This window comes from Carassius gibelio, chromosome B10 (genome assembly GCF_023724105.1).
Source record: "Carassius gibelio isolate Cgi1373 ecotype wild population from Czech Republic chromosome B10, carGib1.2-hapl.c, whole genome shotgun sequence".
Classification (NCBI taxonomy): Eukaryota; Metazoa; Chordata; class Actinopteri; order Cypriniformes; family Cyprinidae; genus Carassius; species Carassius gibelio.
This window is the reverse complement of record NC_068405.1, coordinates 25772808-25794854: the sequence shown is the minus strand read 5'-3', so window position 1 is coordinate 25794854 and position 22047 is coordinate 25772808. Positions and strand designations below refer to the sequence as shown.

At 36.3% G+C, this 22047-nt stretch overlaps 2 protein-coding genes across 4 annotated transcripts; one reads left to right on the top strand and one right to left on the bottom strand.

Moving 5' to 3' along the window:
* Positions 1 to 11313: 11313 nt before the first annotated feature.
* LOC127966597 (PWWP domain-containing DNA repair factor 3A-like) lies at positions 11314 to 12378 on the bottom strand. Of its 3 annotated transcripts, none has more exons than XR_008155659.1 (4): positions 12282 to 12344; positions 11872 to 11984; positions 11573 to 11661; positions 11314 to 11451 (listed from the first exon to the last, which is right to left on the bottom strand). XR_008155659.1 is itself a non-coding variant. In XM_052567705.1 (4 exons), exons 1-4 carry the CDS (start codon positions 12317 to 12319, stop codon positions 11361 to 11363), a joined length of 357 nt encoding a protein of 118 aa, XP_052423665.1. In that variant the 5' UTR covers positions 12320 to 12378; the 3' UTR covers positions 11314 to 11360. The 3 variants fall into 3 exon arrangements, 1 of the variants encoding a protein (XP_052423665.1); XR_008155660.1 differs by having other exon boundaries at positions 11872 to 11979; positions 12282 to 12338; XM_052567705.1 differs by having other exon boundaries at positions 11872 to 12010; positions 12282 to 12378.
* A 3930-nt stretch (positions 12379 to 16308) lies between these two features.
* Positions 16309 to 17315, top strand: LOC127966592 (C3a anaphylatoxin chemotactic receptor-like). The gene has a single exon (XM_052567700.1). It carries the CDS (start codon positions 16335 to 16337, stop codon positions 17286 to 17288), a length of 954 nt encoding a protein of 317 aa, XP_052423660.1. The 5' UTR covers positions 16309 to 16334; the 3' UTR covers positions 17289 to 17315.
* The last annotated feature ends 4732 nt before the right edge of the window (positions 17316 to 22047 follow it).

Here is a 22047-nt window from a genome sequence, read left to right as displayed (position 1 = left end):
TAGTTAATGCAACGGAGTACAACTTAACTAAATCAAGCGGTTAGTCAGAAATCTAAAATCTCACCTGATGTGCCCTATGCTCCATCTAGCCTGAGTTTTAGTATGCACTTAACCCTGGACGCAGATTTGCGGAAACATGGCCTTCACTTAATCTACTTGAGAAAATAATTTCAGAGTAAGTCAAAGTAAATCAAACGTAACAATGTATTATCAGTCAGGTTAGGATTATGTCAATTACATAGCCAATTCATAGACAGCAAATCAAAACAAGACATTAAATTCTCAAAGATGAATCTTAGAGTAAAAGATGCATACCTGACTTTTAGAAAAATACACAGTATGAAGTGTGTGGACAGACTTCATGCTATGGGCTCAATCTGGCTACAGAAGGCCCTGATTCTTTTGCTGCAGTCCTTTAAATACATCAGGCCAAGACAAACATCCCCCGAGATGGAGACAGGTCCCAAGCCTGGGTGATTTTACAACTCAATGGGAACAGGGGGTAATTTACATGGAGGACCCTGGGAAGGGGCACTCCTATTACAGTAGGCAAAATATATCTTAACTCTTAGTATCTGTATTATCTTTAAATCTACTTTTGTAAGATTGAGACCATTGTTTCAGTTGCACTGAGACATTTCCAATGATACTAGACATAAGTGTTGGTTCACTTGCATTGATATTTTCATGTAATCCTTTTGAGCAGATTGAGTAGAAGGAAGAATGGGTGAAGGGATTTAAAATGGAACAAATGGCCAGAAGGGAAGGAGGTCTCCTGCTCCTCCACTCTGTGGGGTGTCTCGAAGGTGCCCGTTTATGTTTGTATTGTCTGATTCTCAGGAGATCAAACTATCTTAGGTTCTTTCATCCTTACATATACTTTTATTCTGATACATTTGCCCTTAGTATATTCATTACTTACTACAAAATAGTCAGAAGAACACAGACTGCAGGAAAGCAGGTTTTGTGAATCAGTGGTCAGCTCCTAAAAAACACCTTTAATCAGGTGTAAACAAGTGCGAGCCGCACATAACTGCGGATGATTTCATTCCCCACTCAAGTCGAGTCAGGGGTGTGCTATATACAGCATCGTCTGCGGTAATATGGTAAGTGTTGTTGTAATGATGTGCAATCTGACGTTATCAAGTATATCACCAAAGCACACAAACAGCACAAACATTTATTAGTTTATTAAAACTCAAAAATACAAGTATTTTTTATTGTAGACAGCAAAAATGCTTCTGTATACTTTTTAGATTTATATAATTTAATTTAAGCATAGTTAATGGAATCTATATCACACAAAGACTACCGTTTCTCTTCAGATGCATAAACATATTTTATAATATTTTTATACAAGTTCAATAAAGCAATAAATGACTACCATTTTAGATAAAAAAAATTATTGCTTGTTTTTGCTCAAGTTTGATAAACAAAAATAGCTCCAAACAAAGATCACAAGCACTGTTTTTCATCTCTGAGCAATGGACTGTGTTTACTTATTGAATGATTCAGCTTTTTAAACTAATCAGTTGAATAAATGATTCAGTGATTCACTCATTAACATAGTCAAATGCTTTGTTTCTGTATGACTCAGTCGTTTTGAATGAATCAGTTGAATCTCAGTGACTCACTCATTAACAGTTACTTGCTGTCACCTACTGGCATTTTAAATTTCACATTTCTACATTTTTTTATTTTAAATTATTTCAAATATAAGTATTCAACATTTTATGTTAAAAACAAAACATTAAGCTTATGTATCTGTATCTGCAGTTAAAATGCATCCATGTCCCCTCTAAAATACATAAACTGTGTAAATACATCTAAATGCTATTTCAGATGCAGATTCCAGAAATGTTTTCTTACGTTGGAATGAAAGATACTAAGTACCGGAAGAAGTTATTCTTAGAAAAGTCCAAGTCAAAGTCCTTCTTTTCTTGTCTTTCATTTAATAAAAAAATAAATAAAACATGGCCATGCAATCTGTACTAGACTAACTGAGACTTGTCATTGCACTTGTATACAGTTTTTGTTCTCTTTTTGACCTGATTGCTTCTATTGTTCTCATTTGTAAGTCGCTTTGGATAAAAGCTTCTGCTAAATGATTAAATGTAAATGTAATGTTCTTATTCTTACCTAAAATTTCAAATTGGAAGAAATAGTTAAAACTGAACACAATCTTGCTATTCCAGCTTTGTATGAACATTTATATATACATATATTTATTTTGCTCTTTTCCATTTTGCATTTACTTGCACTTTTACTTTGAAGTGAAGTGACATTCAGCCAAGTATGGTGACCCATACTCAGAATTTGTGCTCTGCATTTAACCCATCCGAAATGCACACACACAGAGCAGTGAACACACACACACACACTGTGAGCACACACCTGGAGCAGTGGGCAGCCATTTATGCTGCGGCGCCCGGGAGCAGTTGGGGGTTCGATGCCTTGCTCAAGGGCACCTAAGTAGTGGTATTGAAGTATTTCAATTTCAATACTTAAGTATGTTTAAGATTTTTAAACTATTTTTTTTTACTTAAGTACAATAAAAATGACTAAATTAATATTCCAAACTGTTACTTCAACTTCTACCAAATTCATTTTCTGGTAAGATATCTGTACTTTTACTTGAGTATTACTTTCAGGGACTTTATACACCACTGGGGGTTAGAAGGGGCAGCCCATACTGGCCTGGAGGAGAGAGGACATATATCGTCTTGACAAGAAGTGGAGCATAAAGTGTCAGTTGCTGCATTCACATCTAGAGAGCTTAGTTTTTACCTAAAATTAACCGAAAGAGGGGTTGGTGGCACACATACTGTAACGATACAAATCCATACTCATCGGGAAGAAGGAGGCGGGAACCGCCGCACAATCAAAATACATTTTAATAATTCATAAATAAATACAAAACGGCGCACCAGCCCCTCGCGGACGACTGGTGCGCGCAAATAAAAGCCAAACACATAAAATAATGTCCCAGGCCTGGTCCTCTCTCGTCCTTCACGGTCGTCGCTCCAGTTTTATATCCTTCCATCTCCTACGTGGGACTCAAAACTGGCGGTGGGGCGCAGGTGTAGCTCATCTCCAATCACTACACCTGGCCTCACTCCTCGTTCCCACGCCTCTCGGCCCCGCCCCACTCGCCACACATACATACTATTTTCCACATACTGATCAGATGTGCTAGAACACTAGTAACATTTAAATCTAGATGTAAAAACTCATCTGTTTAGCTGTGCATTTATTGAACGAGCACAGTGCAATGTCCGAACTGATTGCACTGTATTTTTACAGTTTTTTTATGTAAAATAATTTTCTGTTTCTAACTGTTTTAAAATTCATTTTAATTACGTAAATTCTTTATTCATTTTAAAAGTTTAAAAATAGCTTGTTTTATTTTTGTTATTATTTTTCTTCATAATTATTTTATTTGTTTTATGTAAAGCACTTTGAATTACCGTTGTGTATGAAATGTGCTATATAAATAAACCTGCCTTGCCTTGCCTTGCCTTGTCTAACTGTATAATTATTTCACCTCTATGTTCGTCTTTCTGAAAAGCAAGGTGTGCTCTCATTGTCCAGCTATCCAGTGCTTCGTGATTGGCTGAATGTCTTAAGCATGTGAAAGAAATGTTAAGCCCTTGTCATACTTTGTAGTGTTGGGAAGTTCAGATCATTTTACAAATTCTGACCTTTGAGTCTCTTTCATCAAAGTGAACAAATCTTTTTAAAGAGTAATTTCATTCATTTTAGTCAAATTTAATTAAGGTGTTATGTGTTACTTCCCTAACACATCTACTACTTACGCATACGTTAATCACTCTACAAACAATACGAACCTATAATGCTATAAGAAACAGAAAAGCTATGAGTCTACAAGTCATCAGGTTTGAGTTGTTCGTTCAACTGAGCCCGAAAGAGAATTTTCACCTTTTGAGTAGTTTGTTCTTTTGTCACGTGATGTAACAGCGTTGGATAGAGAAATTAATTTCCTTACAAACAGGTGCATAGTTATTATCATAACCATCATCGTCATTATTTAAATTATAATTACTGTTACAGTTAAGTGATGCGTTTCTGGTCTCAGATTGTAGCTTTCTTTCTTACAGTTTATAAATGTGTGAATTTCTGTCATGATGGTTCTTTTCCATGTTGCTTTACAACTGAATGTGGTAACACAGGTATTAAAGAGTTGGTTATTATTATTAAGTCTCTTTCCGGCTCAGACAGCATAGGTTTAGTTTATGAGGCAGTCACGCAATGAATGAACGACTCGAAAAACCAGAAGACTTAAAATAAGTGATTTAATTTTAGGACAGAACACATAGGAAGTTGCGCATATGTGACTGAATGAATTACTCCAAGAGACGACTCGTTCGTCCTAAGTCACATTAAAAATTAATTTAAAACGAACCAATCATTCAAGAATGACCCATCACTAATACTGTTATGTGTCTGTGATGAGTGGGGCGGGGCCGAGGGATGTGGGAACGAGCGAGGCCGGTGGAGTGATTGGGAAATGAGCGACACCTGCGACCCACCACCGGTCTCGAGTCCCACAGAGATGGAAGGATATAAAACTGGAGCGACAACAGTGAAGGATGAGAGAGGACCAGGCCTGGGCTTTTAGTTAAAGTTTTGCTTTTTATTTGTGTGCATCAGTCGTCCGTGAGGGGCTGATGCGGTGTTTTGTGTTTATTTTGAATTAGTTTCAGTTTCAGTTTGATTGTCCCGATGATTAGGAAGTTTTTATTATTACAGTGTCCCGGTCAGAACAACACCTCCCACATTTTAATGGACTTTAAAAGGAACATTTGTTCGCTTTGAACTGGAAACATGGCAGAATATGCTGAGATTTCCACTTTGCAGGGCACTTATGTTCGAATAGAACAAACGTCTGAAGTCATAAGAGAAACATACAAAATGAGCAAAGCAGAGGGGCGTGAGCACTGGAACTGAGAACTGCTGCACACTGCTCAAAACTTGTGTTTGAATCATCAGTGGCAAATCCTTTACATATGTAAACATACTTAGAGACTGTGAGTCAAAAGCGCAGGCATTGTAGTCTTCTCCTTACAGTCCTCCATAAAATGTATGCAGACATCTGAATATTTGTATTGAGCTGTTCTGGAACAGTGTTGTAAATACAACTTAACCACTGATTTCTAGTTCAGACAGGACCATTTTGCCAAGTTACTTGAGTTTATTAGGGTGAGTTTATTAGGGTGTTCTCTCCAGCGGGAGAAAATAGCAGGCCCTTTTTCTTTTTTGAAGGGTGTTTGTATCTTACACAGCGATAGAACAGCAGGTCCCTGTAGTTATAGCAGCAAGCCACTGAACCCCGAGTGATCCTGGATCACGAATGATTCACATGAACATAGATGCATTTAGATAGATTCCCTCCAAAAACAAAATCGTAATCCACTGTGTCTTCAGTGGCTCAGATTTCAGGAGTAAATGACTACTGCTATGTTCATTATTACATCTAACAACAAAACACCTCCATTAAACGCTTAGGAGAAATTCTTCCCTGCTCCAGCATCAAAACAATGGCAGACTGCGCACAGCTCTCTCAGGGCGGGTCTAAGGTAAAATGCTAGTGTCAATCAACAATCGTGGCAGGGGCCTGGGTCTGTGTGACATACACAGACAAGAAACTGAGAAAGGTTTGAATAGAGACGGGGTTATTATTTATGAGGACAAAAAAAACCTTTAGATTTTTATCATTATTTGGTGGTTGTGTACACACACTGCCAAGACACATTTCAGTTCAAACAACATGTAAAAGTGAATTTTGGATCTATTGACCCCTATAATCCCTCAAACAAATTGCTTCTTTAATTTGTCTAATTTAATTTGCTGTAAATTTATATTATACATATACACAGATTTACCAGCTTACATGCTCATTTAACCAATAAATATATAAAGTAGGAAATTTAGGTACACTTTATTTTAAGCTATTAACAAATGATTAACTATGACTTTTGCCTCAGTAGCCTCCTAAATTGTTGCTTATTAATAGTTAGTAAAGTTATTAAGTTTAGTTATTGGGTAGTATTGGTGATGTAGAATATTGACATGCAGAATATTTGCTTTATAAGCACTAAACAGCCTATATGCATGCTAATAAGCAACTAGTTGATAGGGAGAATTTGTCCCTATACTTAAGTATTACTGACTGAATGATCATTTATATAATGTAAACTATTATTGTCCTGGTTTTTATACTATAAATGCATATTATATGCTATATTATATATTATATACATACATTAGAGTATGCCATATTATATAATAAAGTAACAAATATGAATTTCTGTAAGGCATATTTCAAACAAGTTGTTGATATCCGCTATATGTGTAATTACTGTGGTTTTCTTGTGAAATTCTCTTCAAAAGAGGAAGAAGAATGCAATACCTATCATCAAAGGTTTTCTTAGAAATCTTTTAGTAAATGTCCAAAAGGAAATAATTACTCATGCAATCACTCAGAGTTCTTTGTAATTCTTTCATCTAATTAGTAGAACTTTCTTCCATTTCTTGTGTTTATTCCTTAAAGTAGTAAGCACTGGCAAGTTATCACTAGTTAGCCAGTGCTGTGTCACCAAGAAATTCTATTAAAATAATTTTTAAAACCTTATACAGAACAGTTAAATTCTTTCTAATAATGTAATGTAATACAATATAATTGAAGCTAACATGAAAAAAAATTAAGCAGAGTTCTCTTCTTGTGATCAACTATTTATATTATACTCTTATAATTTATATATATATATATATATATATATATATATATATATATATATATATATATATATTATTTAAAACAAAAGTATAGTAGAGTTTGCACATTGCTACACCTGTAAATGTCTTAGAGTTTTGTTAATGTTCTGTGCCCATCATTCACTATTTCCAGCATTTAATCAAGCCAATGTTCTTTAAAACATGATGACGTTTTATTTTACGTCATATCTTTGCGTTGGCTCTTGTGTTGAGCTATTTCATCTGCAACCATTACTGAATTTGATTTCTACAGCGACTGATTTGGTGCACATCATCTTGCATTTTGACAAAATCTGTAAACCACATTCATCAGTCCTTTAGTATGAAGTAGAGGAATTCTATGAGAGTGATTTCTCTGGTCTTCTTCTACCTGACCTTGATCCTCTGTGTTTCTGGAAATGCATTTTTTCGTGTAAGTTGCTGGATTGAAGATGAAGAGGACTGTTAATACAGTAGGGTTTCTAAATATAGCGATTGCTGACCTGTTGTGCTGCCTTTCCACTATTTATTACATTACCAAGAGCGCATTTGATCACTGGCCGTACGGATCCATAATGTGCAAGATTTTCCCCTTCATTATGTACATCAACATGTTTGCCAGCGTTTTCACACTGGGCTTGATTAGTCTGGATCGGTTTACTCAGGTGATCACACCGGTTTGGGCTCAGAATCATCGCAGCTTTTTCATCGCACGATTGTCCTGTGTATCGATTTGGATTCTGGCTTCAATTCTCAGTCTGCCTTTTATGATGTTAAGAAAGACTTACACAGAAAATAACAAAACAAACTGCCAATTTAAAGCTGACGAAGACAATTATGAATTGTATAGAAGTTTTAGCATCATCAGATTTGTGTTTGGCTTTTTAATTCCTCTCATATGCATCACAACATGTTACGGATTCATCACACACAAGTTAGGCAGGAGTCATTTTCACTCTGGACGAGCGTTTTGTATCATGTTGGCTGTAATCGTGGCCTTTTTTCTGTGCTGGCTGCCATTTAAGGAAGCACCTGTCCATGCCCCAAGTGGAAGCCCAGATACCTTACTTCCACATGCCCAATTGCACACTTCTTCGGGTTGGTCGTGAGTCCTGTCCCCCTCTGCGATCTCAAGACAGCAATCAGATGCTGCATATGCCGCTGCCAATCATTACTAATTATAATTATGTCATCCAAATAGGCAACAGCATATGCCTCATGGGGCCGCAGAATTTTTTTCTATGAGATGCTGAAAGGTGGCTGGTGACCTGAACAGTGTGGAGTTTTATTCTCAAGGTCAGGACATACTGAATTTCGTTTTTACTTTGAGACAGCCCGTCCTCCCAAGCTTCTCTTAGGACGTCCAACACCCCTTGGGTGAGGCTTGTGGGACCTCTTGCACAGCGAACAACAGGGGCTCTAACCATTTATCCCAATTTTTGACGTGTTCTTGTACGAATTTACGAATCATGGATTTAAGCGTGTGTTTAATACGTTCGGCCAGGCCGTCAGTCTCTGGGTGACAGACACTGGTACAAATCGATTTAATGTCCAATGATTCATAAAGTTTGCGTAAAGTACGTGACATGAACGCCGTGCCTTGATTCATGAGGATTTCTTTCGGAATCCCCAGCCGGGAGATTAAACGAAACAGTGCGTCTTGATATCGTGTTGCATAGTCCACTATGACTAATGCAAAATGATGTCCCACTGCTTCAGGATATCGTGTTGCATAGTCTACTAATGCAGAATTATGTCCCCTTGCTGATCGCTCAGCTGATTGAAAAGCTCATTAAGCAGCTCATTATGCAGCTGATTATGCAGGTCTTTGTCTTCTCAGGTGTAAATCACAATGATATTTATGATAGTTGACGCCTACTCACATATGACTTTTACCAACAAAAAGTGCCTTAGAAAATTTAAATCAATATATTGTTTTCTGTAAGTGAGTAAACAAGAAGATTTTCACATAATTTAGAAAGAAAAATTCCAGGCTACAAGGTCCAGTTTTCAAAAGTTCCGGCAACCAGTGTTCTGTATGTGTTTCATTGCCTTATTCAAGTGATTTAACATTTTTAGTTTTTCACTAACCATGCATAACATTTTATTTTCTCAATCTCATCATGTACATACATGCTACTCACATATTATTATAGCCCAGTATGTGCTGCTTACAGTGAGATTAGACTTTAACCATTTATATGTGTATAAGAATCTGAAAAAAGCACAAATGTCAGGACATGACAAAACTTCTCCAGGCCCCAAAAATACCCTTAGGCTCCAGAGGGATAATTCAAAGTTTTGCCTCTACTATTTTGACTAACTTTCTTTTCATCATCTACTGTAATCTGTGAAATTATAGCTGGCTAGCTATGGAAATTGTTGAATCTGCTTTTCAATTGTTTATTCTATCTCTCTCTCTCTCTCTCTCTCTTTCTCTCTCAAGCAGGGATGTCATATAAACACAGGCACACACACACACACACACACACACAACGGTCTTTCTCATATACATGCAGCTTACGAAATGCAAAACAAGCAGTGGTGTGTTCACACAACAGGGGTAACACACTCACTCAGTACAGGAAATGTAGAATAAGCAGGGATGTCTCTCACACACACAACTGGGTTTGGTCAGCAATCTTTATTCTTTACTATGTATAGTCTCGCCAGGATATGCCAGGTGATGATTGGAACAAACAATGGCCATCTTAATCAGTGAGACAGACAGCAGGGTTCTCATTGAGGGCACAGAGGTCCTCAGTAATGTGCCCTTAACCCTAATTGCTGTAGCAATTCTATTTGGACTGACATATGTGCTAAACCTCGAGTATCCAAAATAACTGAAATTCACTTTTGAGTTTTTTCAAGTTTTAATGGAACTTGAAACAAGAAAAATGACCCCTGAAAATTTCTATGAAGCAGAGTGCAGAGGTGACATATTTCAGGCTGAAATATGTCGCCTCTGCACTCTGCTTCATAGTCTATGACTGACTGACAGCCTCCATTTTAGTGCTTTGATGAACACACACACAAACACACAGGATGGCAGAAATGCTTTCACCCCAGTCTCCACTACATTGTATTAGTAGTTCAGTAGTTGTTTGTTGTTTACTGGATGTGGCAACATCTATGTTTTGTATTTGATTTGCATTTATTTCTTTTGCCAAAAATGTTAATTCCTGAGAGAAGCACACCAATAGTTTTTAGATATTTGTTCTCATTTCTTATTCTTGTTCTTATTATATGATATATTCACATTTTAATACTGCTAAATATAAAATTCAACTTGAAATGAACTGATCACTTGATCTCTCTCAGAATTACATTTGTATTTGTGAAACAATGTTTGTTATGCCAAAAAGTCTAATCTTAAATCTGTGATTTTCATACAAGATTTAATAAATCTTTAAAAGAATGTTTGATCTGACTCATTTAAAATATATATATATTTTGAGATAATTTTTTTTTTGATTATGCCAATTGTAAAGCCTTTTATATTACTTGCAATGAATACATATTTCAGATTGAAGAAAATTCAATTAAGATCAAGTCTATGAAGGTATTTTTGATTCAAATTAACTGAGCACCTGTGGCAGTGCGATTTGTAGTTGTAGAGATGTGTATCAGTAAATTTGAAGTCACAGAGTGAAATGTTTTAAGAGTTGCAAACCTGTAGCCTTTTTTTCTCTCCCACAAACACAACACAACAGTTACACCTTCTCAAATTATTCATTGCAGGTGCACAAATCCTATTCTACAAATCACACATTTAGAAACTCGTACGCTCACATTTTTGAAACAATTGCTGCAGTGAATGTGGTGCAAAACGCATTTACACACCCGCATCAAGAAATGTGCAGTCGTGGAGAAATGTTGAACATCCGCAAATCAGTACGTGAATTCATCAAATGAGAGTTGCACACTTGTAGAATATTTTCTCAGAATGTCTTGTATATTTTTCTAACACAAACACAAAGTACATAACTACAGCTTCTTGAATCTGCTGCGATGAAGCTCAAACACTGTTTTTTCGCTTTCAAGCGACAAGTTTCGCGCTCTCCCTTTTGCACCGAGATATTTGGTTCAAAAGTGATTTGTGCATCTGTAGAGGTAGTGGGCGGGACTGTTTAGAGATTACAGAATTTCAGCCAATCAGAAGAGCTACTGAGCCAGTAGATATACGCCCCAAGCAGTTTTACAGTTTTACATGCGTCCAGTAGGGGGAGGCTGCAGACCTATGACCTACTGTAAAATGTATTATTTATATATATATTTATAAACTGTTTTTATATACAGAGATTGACTGATATATGATGTTGTGAATTTATATTAAGTTATATTTAGATATTAACCATATTCAGGCCATTAGACATACAGTACTGTGTAATCATATGGATCCTAAATGAAATATTTGCTTTACAATTCACAATTGCTCGTTATACAGCAACAGAACATGTTCTACATAGCATTTTATGAAGACCAACAAAATTTAAAAATTTTCTAAAGTTCCAAGGGTCATTTAAAAGAAAGACAATATTGTTGTTCACAAAAAAAATTTATTAACACCATGACTTGGTTATTTCTTAACAGCATGACTCCTGTAGATGACTCTCCAATGGTTTGCCACTCTTCTTTAATTGTTTCTTTATCCTGCGGTCAAAGTGATCCCACTCACTGATAAAAATAAATAAAAAAGCAAAAGTTGCATAGTGGTAGAAAACAATGGTTATTTATAAATAATGGCAGGATGTCATGTTTCAATTTTTTTTTTTCCTTTATAGGATCCTTACAGTACCTTGCGTCAATGACAGGTCCTCGAAGGAATTTCTCCTCAGCCTCCAAGATGGACACATCTTTCACAACAGCAAGAGCACAGATGATGGACTACCAGAGAAAGATTTATCACAGCCCAAATAAGCCAAGCATCATTTTGCTTTTTTTTTTTTTTACAACAAAATCCAAAGTTCCTTTTCTATATTAAGCACAAAACTATTATTTTATAGAAATTATCTAACATTATGGATAAACTATTTGACATTAAAAACAATGTGAATATGACACCATGCAGAGCACAACTAACACACAAGACCATACCTCTGGAAAAGGGACATCCATAATGAATCTGATCTGGTCACTGTGGGTGTGTGTAGGTGTGCCATCCAAAATTGAAGTCATCTGAGTGTAGATAACATCAATTCGCTCCTGATCTTCAATGAACAATATTGATGGAACACTTGGAAAAAGTGTCAAGTCACTTTGATTTTTTTTTTTATTTTTTTTATTTTTTTTGTCCATTGATGATAGACTGTGGTTAGTTAAGTTTGAGTCAGACAGAACATCTGACTCAATCAAGTACTTTTGCCTCTCGAAATAAACTGATCCATCTTTTGAATTGATATCGCTATTCTTTCTTATTTAATTGATCAATCTTTTATAAATAATAAATGTTGAATCATTACACAATACAATCAACAACAAGTACTTTAGCAGATTATTTAACATACCTCATCCGTATCGCTTCAAGAAGGTCTGCTGCTATCATACATATAGATATGGTCTGCTGTTCTTATAAATGACTGGGCTCATATACTAATATACTGCCTCCCCCTACTGGACGCATTAGGAACAACAGGGGCGTAAAACTGCTTGGGGCGTATATCTACTGGCTCAGTAGCTCTTCTGATTGGCTGAAATTCTGTAATCTCTAAACAGTCCCGCCCACTACCTCTACAGATGCACAAATCACTTTTGAACCAAATATCTCGGTGCAAAAGGGAGAGCGCGAAACTTGTCGCTTGAAAGCGAAAAAACAGTGTTTGAGCTTCATCGCAGCAGATTCAAGAAGCTGTAGTTATGTACTTTGTGTTTGTGTTAGAAAAATATACAAGACATTCTGAGAAAATATTCTACAAGTGTGCAACTCTCATTTGATGAATTCACGTACTGATTTGCGGATGTTCAACATTTCTCCACGACTGCACATTTCTTGATGCGGGTGTGTAAATGCGTTTTGCACCACATTCACTGCAGCAATTGTTTCAAAAATGCGAGCGTACGAGTTTCTAAATGTGTGATTTGTAGAATAGGATTTGTGCACCTGCAATGAATAATTTGAGAAGGTGTAACTGTTGTGTTGTGTTTGTGGGAGAGAAAAAAAGGCTACAGGTTTGCAACTCTTAAAGCATTTCACTCTGTGACTTCAAATTTACTGATACACATGTGTGGCTTTTCTCTACAACTACAAATCGCACTGCCACAGGTGCTCAGTTAATTTGAATCAAAAATACCTTCATACAAGTCTCTTGAAAACCTTTTTTTAAATTGACAAGACAGCAGCTGTTGCGACCTGTCTGTGCCCCAAGACAACAACAACAACAACAACCTTTATTTATAAAGCACATTTAACGCAATAAAAAATGTATCCAAGGTGCTGTACATAGTGCATAGCACAACTACACTATAAAAAACAACAATTACAAATAACCAAAAGCTAAAGGATAAAAATGTGTTTTAAGAGTAGATTTAAAAATGTCCAATGAAGGAGCATACCTCACATTAAAGGAAGACCAAAAAGGAGGTAAGACAATTCCTGGGGCTGGCGGGATATTACAGAAGGTTTGTACCTAATTATTCGGACCTCATCCAGCCCCTTTACTGATCTTACTAAAAAGGAGAAACCAGACACGGTCCAGTGGACGGAGCCGTGTCAGCAGGCTTTTACCCAGGTGAAGGCTGCTCTATGTGACAGGCCATTACTACATTCTCCTGATTTTTCTCTCCCTTTTCTGTTGCAAACAGGTGCAGTCCTGTCACAGGAGATGGAGGGGGAGGAATGGCCGCTGCTGTACATTAGTCGCAAGCTCTCTAGGAGAGAGACTAATTACAGCACCATCGAAAAAGAATGTCCTGCCATCAGATGGGCCTCACCCTCTGCTATTATCTCCTGGGATGGGAATTCACCCTCTGTTCGGACCAAGCTCCTCTGCAGTGGCTCTACCACATGAAGGATACCAACGTGCAGATCACTTGTTGGTATCTAGCTGTACAGCCCATTAAGTTCAAGGTGGTCCACGGGCCGGGTGTTCAGATGGGTGTGGCTGACTTCCTCTTGAGAAATCGGGGGGAGTCACTGCAGGCCGGATGGCTCCCTGGCCTGAGTCGGGCGGTGGGAGTATGTGGCAAGGGGGGCGTGGTTTAGTGAAGTCTACAGTGGGAGAGAGAGTCAGGAGACAAATGGTGATTGAGTGGGTTAAACGCTAATAAACAACACCTGTGTCTCGTTTCAGAAATTGGCGTGGAGAGAGTATATAACGCCAGGAGAAACAGGAGTGTGTGAGAGAGAGAAGGACTGGTGATGAGAACGCATTGCTGAAGGAGAAGTCTCAAGACTGTGAAAGTTATTTAGATAATTGTGTATATAGTTGGTGTCGTTGACACTGTGTGTAGAGAAAGAGTGAACTGTGCAAATAAATGAACGTCAGCAGTCAAGTCAACCCCATCCTCTTCCTTTCCAACCCACAAACATGTTACAATCTGGTTTCAACTGTATGACACCACTGCAAATACCAATGTCCTCCCTGAAACATAATTGTCATTATGTCATTCTTTTTAATATAGTCAAAAAGTTCATAAATTTCAATAATTCAAGGTAAAAAGTGAAAACTTGTATATAACATTGATCCATTACACATAAAGTGAAATATTACATAACATTTTTATGGTTTGCCGCTTACAGACGATCAAAACCCCAAATTCAGTATCTCAGAAAATAAAAATATCACATAGAGCCAATAAAACAAGGATTTGTAATACAGAAATGTATGCCTTAAGAAAAGTATGTTTCATGTTCTTCTCATCAGTGATTGGTTGGAACACTATTCCGTTTTTTAGTGGTTGGTAGCACTGTTGTGGTCGATTGTTTTGTGTACAGATCTCAGAGCCTAGGCTGCCTACAGATGCATTTTTTGACGACCAGCTTATGGGGTGTGCAGCTAGCGGATCTTGAGGACGAATATGATCATTAATGTATGGGCCTCCAATTGCTGATACAACCTTTAAAACAACCTGGGCATCCATAACACTTAAGCTGTGCCACATGGAGATTGCCTCCATAAAACACCACACTGATGCAGCAATTCATGCAAAAGGAGGCCAAAATACTTAACCAGATATTTAGTGCATATACCTGAACATAGCTATAAGCTGCAATCAACAGAAGTAGCACAAATAATTCAGTGAAAAATTTCACTTCGTGTAATGAATATATATAATGCACGAGTCACAATTTTTTGTAACTTGGATGACATTCACATTTTTTAGCTCTACCAGTATGTAAGTACTGGCACCAAGAACTAGGCTTAACAAGCAGAAGCTTTTCTAAAATTCAAATTCAAACATTAATCCGTTTTAATAATTCCTCCCTTACCTAACAAACGTGTCCTGTTCGCTTCATGCTGTTCAGCAGATAACCAGCCTCCTTTGACTTCTGCTGTGTTCGGTCTCTTCCAGAACTTTCTCTCGAGTTTTCATGTGTGTGCACGCGCAAACCATGCTTAATCTAATAAAAGTAATTTGATCGAATGTATAATGAAAAAAAAATTCCTTGCCAAATTCCGCTGTGTAAATAGCAAATGCATCATGGCACGAACACAACTGGCTCTTAACAGGGAATGGAAGATGAGACTCTGATTGGTTTATTGCACGTTTTGCCCAAAAAACACCCATTACTCATTAAGAGGATAGGGACAACCCATTTAGACCATGCGCCTGGGCACGCCAGCCGTTTTTCCATAGTTAAAATAGCAAAAGTGTATTTGGTCATGCCTTGAGTGCACCTGCGCCATGCGACTTAAATGTATATTAAGGCATTCTCATAAACAACTTTTTTTAATACATTAAAAAATAATACAATACAATACATTAAACCTAAGCACAGAAAGCATTTTGTTACACAAAACATTAACATTTTACAAAATAACAAAAAGTAACAGGAATGCTTAATCAGAAGTGAATCCTTCTGGATCTGATCTGATTTTAACCTCTTATTTCAGTCTTCTGACTCATTTTGGCTATATGGTTATAGCCATAACAATTCATTTTTTAAAATTCAAAATGTAAAATTCTCCAGTCAAAAGTGACGGAAGACTGCACATTAACTAGCTTTACAGAGTTGGTCATGATGTTTCACAAAGCAACCATGTTTGAAATGTTGGTAAAGCCTGATGACGTGATAAATTTGAAGAAGTGGTATAAAGTCTTGAACATTAGAGAAGAAATCATTTGCCAGAATAACTGTGAATCGAATCATAACACTGTGAGTCATGATTACTTGTGTAGAGCTATTGATATGATTTTTAAACATTTGATGTACTTTAAAGTAATGCTAAAATAGCATTTATTTGGTTGCATATTTGTTATCATAACTCAGCTTTGCTGATCATATATTAATTTCCAAACGTTTCTTATCTGACACAACACTTTAAATATGATTTATGATTTTACATTGACAATATGTGATATTAGCAGGATAAACTGGACACTTCCACTCAATCACAGCAATGGAGGATTATCATGATATTTTGAGAAGTCGGATGAGAGTGATTTCTCTTGTCTTCTTCTACCTGACGTTGATCCTCGGTGTTCCTGGAAATGCATTTGTCGTGTATGTTGCTGGATTGAAGATGAAGAGGACTGTTAAAACAGTAGGGTTTCTCAATCTAGCGATTGCTGACCTCTTGTGCTGCCTTTCCACTATTTACTACATCACCAAGAGCGCATTTGATCACTGGCCGTACGGATCCATACTGTGCAAGATTCTCCCCTTCATTAAGCACATCTCCATGTTTTCCAGCGTTTTCACACTGAGCTTGATTAGTCTGGATCGGTTTACTCGGGTGATCACACCGGTTTGGGCTCAGAATCATCGCAGTTTGTTCATCGCACGACTGTCCTGTGTATCGGTTTGGATTCTGGCTTCACTTCTTAGTCTGCCTTTTATGATGTTAAGAGAACCTACCACTAAAAATAATAAAACACAGTGCCGGCTTTTTCATCCTAATAAAGACAATTATGAATTGTATGGAAGGTTGAGCATCATCAGATTTGTGTTTGGCTTTTTGGTTCCTCTCATATGCATCACAACATGTTACGGATTCATTGCACACAAGTTAGGCAGGAGTCATTTTCACTCTGGACGAGCGTTTCGTATCATGTTGGCTGTAATCGTGGCCTTTTTTCTTTGCTGGCTGCCATTTCACATATTGCGTTTGATAATCATGTACGGAAAGAAACCAAGTCGCTCTGTGGCTTCAGCAGTGTATCGGTTGTCCGTCTCTTTGGCGTATTTCAACAGCTGTCTGAACCCCATTCTGTATGTTTTCATTGGGCAGGATTTTAAGAGCAATGTTAAACTTTCTCTAAGACGTGTTTTTGAAAGAGTTTTCTCTGAGGAGGAAACACAAGCAACACAAGCATCACAATCCACACAGCCACAACACACACACTCAGTGTAGTAAAGATATCAGCTCATTTATACTATATATACTGTACATGAGTTTTCTGATTGATTTTTATTGCTATTTTAATAATGTTCTAATTATTTATTTTTTAAATTCATCAACTCGAAGTCAGCAAGTCATCTTACTCTTATTAATCATTCCTGTGTGTTCCTATGTCAAAGCTTAACATCACAGTGATGGAATACTGATGCTTGATTAACTTTTTTGGTTGCTATGAGCTTAGAAAAAGTTTGTAATATTCCACTAATAATGGCATGTGGTTTATATGCTGAATTCATGAAGATAAAGTAAAACAAATTAACATACATAATTTGCATTTGCTGTAGTGAAGATATCAACTCACTTATTCAGTTTTCTGATTGATTTGTGTTACTATTCTAAAACTATTTAATTATTTATTTTCAAAAGTCATTAAGTCAAACTTAGCAAGTCATGTAACTTTTATCCACAATTCCTGTTGTTTACTGTATTGTTTATATATTTTCTATGATTTGTGATGAACTTTGTGCCAAAGTTTAAAACCAGCATAATAGAATATTATGCTATAGTGTCTTATTTTGTTTGCTGTGAGCTTAGATAAAGTTTGTAATATTTAACTAATAATGGCTTGTGGTTTCTATGCCAAATTCATGAACAAAAATTAAAAATAATCTAAATAATTTAAATGTTGCATTTGTCAATAAAACTAAGGCTGATTATACAACTTTGGGCAATGTTGCTGTCAATACACAACCAGGTGTAACACAGGGCTCACAACTGATCTATATCCAGATAGAAATGTTACCCATTCTGAAGGTAAAAAAAAAAAAAAAAAGTAGCAAAGCAAACTTTCTCAGAAAGTTGTCCCGTGTATCATCAGCTTAAAAATTGTTTCATATTGCAGTGCTTCGGTCATTTTATAATCTTGCTGTTATGTTTTTTTCTCACTTTTGTATTGTATAAACCTATAAATTACAAGCAAAGTGGGTTATGTATAAACAGTGTTTTGCATATATAGTGCAAAAACAATAAAGTTTAAATGTATTTTCAATTGAATGTTCATTAAACATTAATTTTAAGTGAAGATTGTTAATTATTAGTGCAAATAGTTACTAAAAACAGTTTTCTTTGAGTTAAGTAGCCAAAGCATTATGGTTTCATTTCAAATTTCTTTAAATGAGAAATATTAGAATCTTAAAAAAAAAAAAAAATCAGAAATGCTTTAAAAGTCAAAAATTATTAGTTACATCTTTACACACATGTACACAACTTCCTCTTTTTCCTCACAACATTCTGTAGACTCTTAAAAAAAAGCTTTTTTTATTGGCATCCATGGTTTCATTAAGAATCTTAAACATCAATGCAACCTTTCAAATGAAGAAAAGGTTCTTCATAGTCAAAAAAACGTTTCTTGAGATTTAAAAAAAATGTTCTTCAAAATGGTTCTTTTAGGAACTGTTCACTCTGTGGCCTCACTGCAAAAACACCCTTTTGGAACCTTTATTTTTAAGAGTGTCCTCTATTAATATACAATATATATATTGTTTCTAAGCTCTAAACTGCTAAATGCTAAAAGTTCATATGTGTGTTGAGCGGAGAACTGCTGCTGATTGTTTTGTCTGTGAAGAATGTTGCAATCATCAGCTGTTAAAGAGATGGTGGAGGGGAACAGAGGAGAGAATTGAATGTTTTGAAGAGATTACATGTCTGAAACACTGATGGAATTGTTGTGGAAGTTTGAAGATTTGGCAGTATGGACTTCAGCAGAGAAAGATGAAAGCAAAGACTGATACACTCAGGTCTGACGGATCTTTTCATTTGCACCATTTTGTCTCTGCTTCCCTGAGCTTGGACCGATTCTTATGGATAACATCAGATAACTAAGGGTTAGCAGTGGTGTAATGTAACTAATAGGGCTAGATGATAGGGCTGTAGTACTCGAGTCCGGTCTTGGACTCGAGTCCGGACTCGAGACATTTTTCTGTCATCTCGGACTTGTCTCGGACTCTTTGCATTTGCACTCGGACTTGTCTCGGACTTGGTCATTGGACTCGCCAAGTCTTCTAGTTGGTCTCGATCGAGTCCAGCAAAAAAAACAAAATAAATTCTCCTTCAAAACAATAACACATTTGCATGATTTCGCGACTGAAAACGTGAGGAAAACGCTAGGCGCGCCGCTCTCCTTATTTCCAAAGCACTCTGTAATCTGCGCTCGCGCTCCAGTGGCGTCTGCTGTTGCTGGGCAACCATGACTCGCTCTTCATGATGACGCAGTTTCAGCAAAGAATAAATGGATTTCCAGCACTAAACATCCCTTGTAGTAACTCTGCTAATATATTCATTTACAAAATGGCTATCCTTGTACAGCTATGATCATCTGTTTCTCCATATTGACCAAGCTTTCAGTATTGTTCCGGGAAAGGATGTGCATGACCAGCGGTGCACTTACTGCGACCTGAAAAGTTTAGATGTTTCTAATTTAATTTCTACCTGTTAGATTGTGTTTTATTTACGTCTACACCTAGATCGCCTCAAACGTCCCCTTTACAATAATGAAATACTAATTATTGTTGTACAGTATAGGGGTTGCAAGACTACTGATTTCTGCTAGTAGATTTTTTAAAGAAAAAAAAGCTCGAGTTACTGGACCACTCGTGGTTCATGCTATTGTAAATGAAAACACATTAAATAGTATTTTTTTTATCAATCAACACATATTCATGTATAGCCTTATGCAACAATTACATATGTAAATTTTAAAAACTTTATAATTATGACATTACATATTTAATTGTCATGTAACAGCCAGTTTTTGTATCTGCTACAATCACAACACTTTTCGTATCTGCATTCGGATACAACATCATACAGTTACTTGATAAGACCCTGACTTTCTATATTTTTTTTCGTAGTTATCACTGAACAAGTATGTCGTGTTAAACTAAAATAATTATTAATTTTTATAATAATATTTATCATGCAAGCAGAGAGATGTCATGACAAACGTTAAGTGATCATTTGAACACGACTGGATCCATTCAATGCGCACATTTTCATTATGCAGAACAGAACACTTGAGCGAGTCTTGATGTTAATGAACTTCACTTAACAGATGTGTGTGCCACGCAAACCAGCAAAAGGTAAAGATGCAAACATGTAGGACAAGTAGACAATGTATCAGTATCTAAGCTGATTATTAGCCGACTCTTGAACTGAATGGTTTTTGAGAGACTGAGACGCGCAACGCTGCGGTTTGATTGGTGAGCGCGCTGTGCTTATTCATTCGTTTCACATCGTAGCCTAAGCTTTAAATCATTGCCTTTTAAATATATACAAATAATATAACGTGTATGATGTATTGTTATAGGTAAAATTACTCTTGCAACGCTCTGATTTCTGAGAGATGCACAGAGAGGCGACCACAGCATGTTTGATTTGCGCTCTTTCCACTCATGAAGTTTACATTCATTCACTTCTGGCGCTGATCCCCTGGCTCACCTATTATCTAGCAAATTTATGTGCGCATGCCCAGTAGAGCCAAACGCCTTGCCTCGCCTAGCTTTGCAGCGCACATTTGTCATATCCTGAGCTTTGCATGTGTCTGTGCACTGTGCCAAGCAGGGGCGATTCTAAGATTTTGATTTTAGGGGGGCTCAGCCCCCAATAAGGGTATGATTAAAAAATATTATTTTACTATTAGGGTAGGGTTGTATACTACTAACCTTATTGCAATCCACTATTCCATTGTATTCCCTGTATTTCATATATGGGAGTAGGAGTACTGACTGAGCCATATATAACACTGTAAAAAAAAACTAATACAGTTTTTTAGATGTGACCAGTCACTGGAAAATTTTGAATTGGGAATGTAGATATTTTTTTTTTTTTTTTTTTTTTTTTTACAATAAAGACTTACTGATTCAGTATTAGGACATTCATGTTTATCCTTTGATGATACCACTGCTTTTTCTTATGAAATGTACGTGGAAATTGGCAGAAAATTAAAACAACATAAGGGTTCAATGACTGCAATGAATCTTGGGAACACAGTGGTATTGTGTGTGTGTGTGTGAGGCTGTCTGTTCTATTCTCACCTGACTGTTGCTCATTTGCAGACCTACTCCCGCACGACAAAAAAAATGTTGTATATCCATCTACAATGAAATATAAATTATTATATTTTATTATTATTATTCATTTTTAGCTTTTTAGCCTTTATAATCAACAATACGGTTGGTTATACATCAAGTCAGCCCCTGAACATTTATTTCATTTCAAATCATTTAACTAACCAGCTAATATTCATTAAGAATATAGACAAAACATGTATTAATGTAATTGTCTATTGGCAATATGTTTAATCTGTTCTATATTTATTAAAAATAACATCATTATCAATTTGCCACTTCTATAAATCAATTACTTAAAAAAAAAAAAAAAAAAAAAATCACAGATCCCTTTACTCTTACTCTAATATATGTATCATGATACACTAATGATTAATTATTACTTAATATAAAATTATGTTTAATAATAGAAAACAAAATAACTCCACATGATGTTTCTCTCTCTGTGCCATTTAGTGCTTTCAGACAATGATGTGTGTCGTTAATAATTTATTTTGCATGGCTGCATAATGTAATGCCGAAATACACAATAATATGTTTTCAATTTCAAAAAGTAAATTAAAATAAATCATGATCGTTTTCTAAAGTATGTTTTCATGGGTGTTAATCGCTTCATTTTTGTTGGAAGAAAAAACATCTGTCACACT

Excerpts from the sequence above, each read along its gene's own strand:
- LOC127966597 (XM_052567705.1), bottom strand. The coding sequence starts at position 12,319 with ATGATAGCAGCAGACCTTCTTGAAGCGATACGGATGAG. Across the intron at positions 12,011-12,281 it reads CTTGAAGCGATACGGATGAG|TGTTCCATCAATATTGTTCA; the intron begins GTATGTTAAATA and ends ACTTTTTCCAAG. Across the intron at positions 11,662-11,871 it reads TGGATGTCCCTTTTCCAGAG|TCCATCATCTGTGCTCTTGC; the intron begins GTATGGTCTTGT and ends TTTCTCTGGTAG.
- LOC127966592 (XM_052567700.1), top strand. The coding sequence starts at position 16,335 with ATGGAGGATTATCATGATATTTTGAGAAGTCGGATGAGAGTGATTTCT.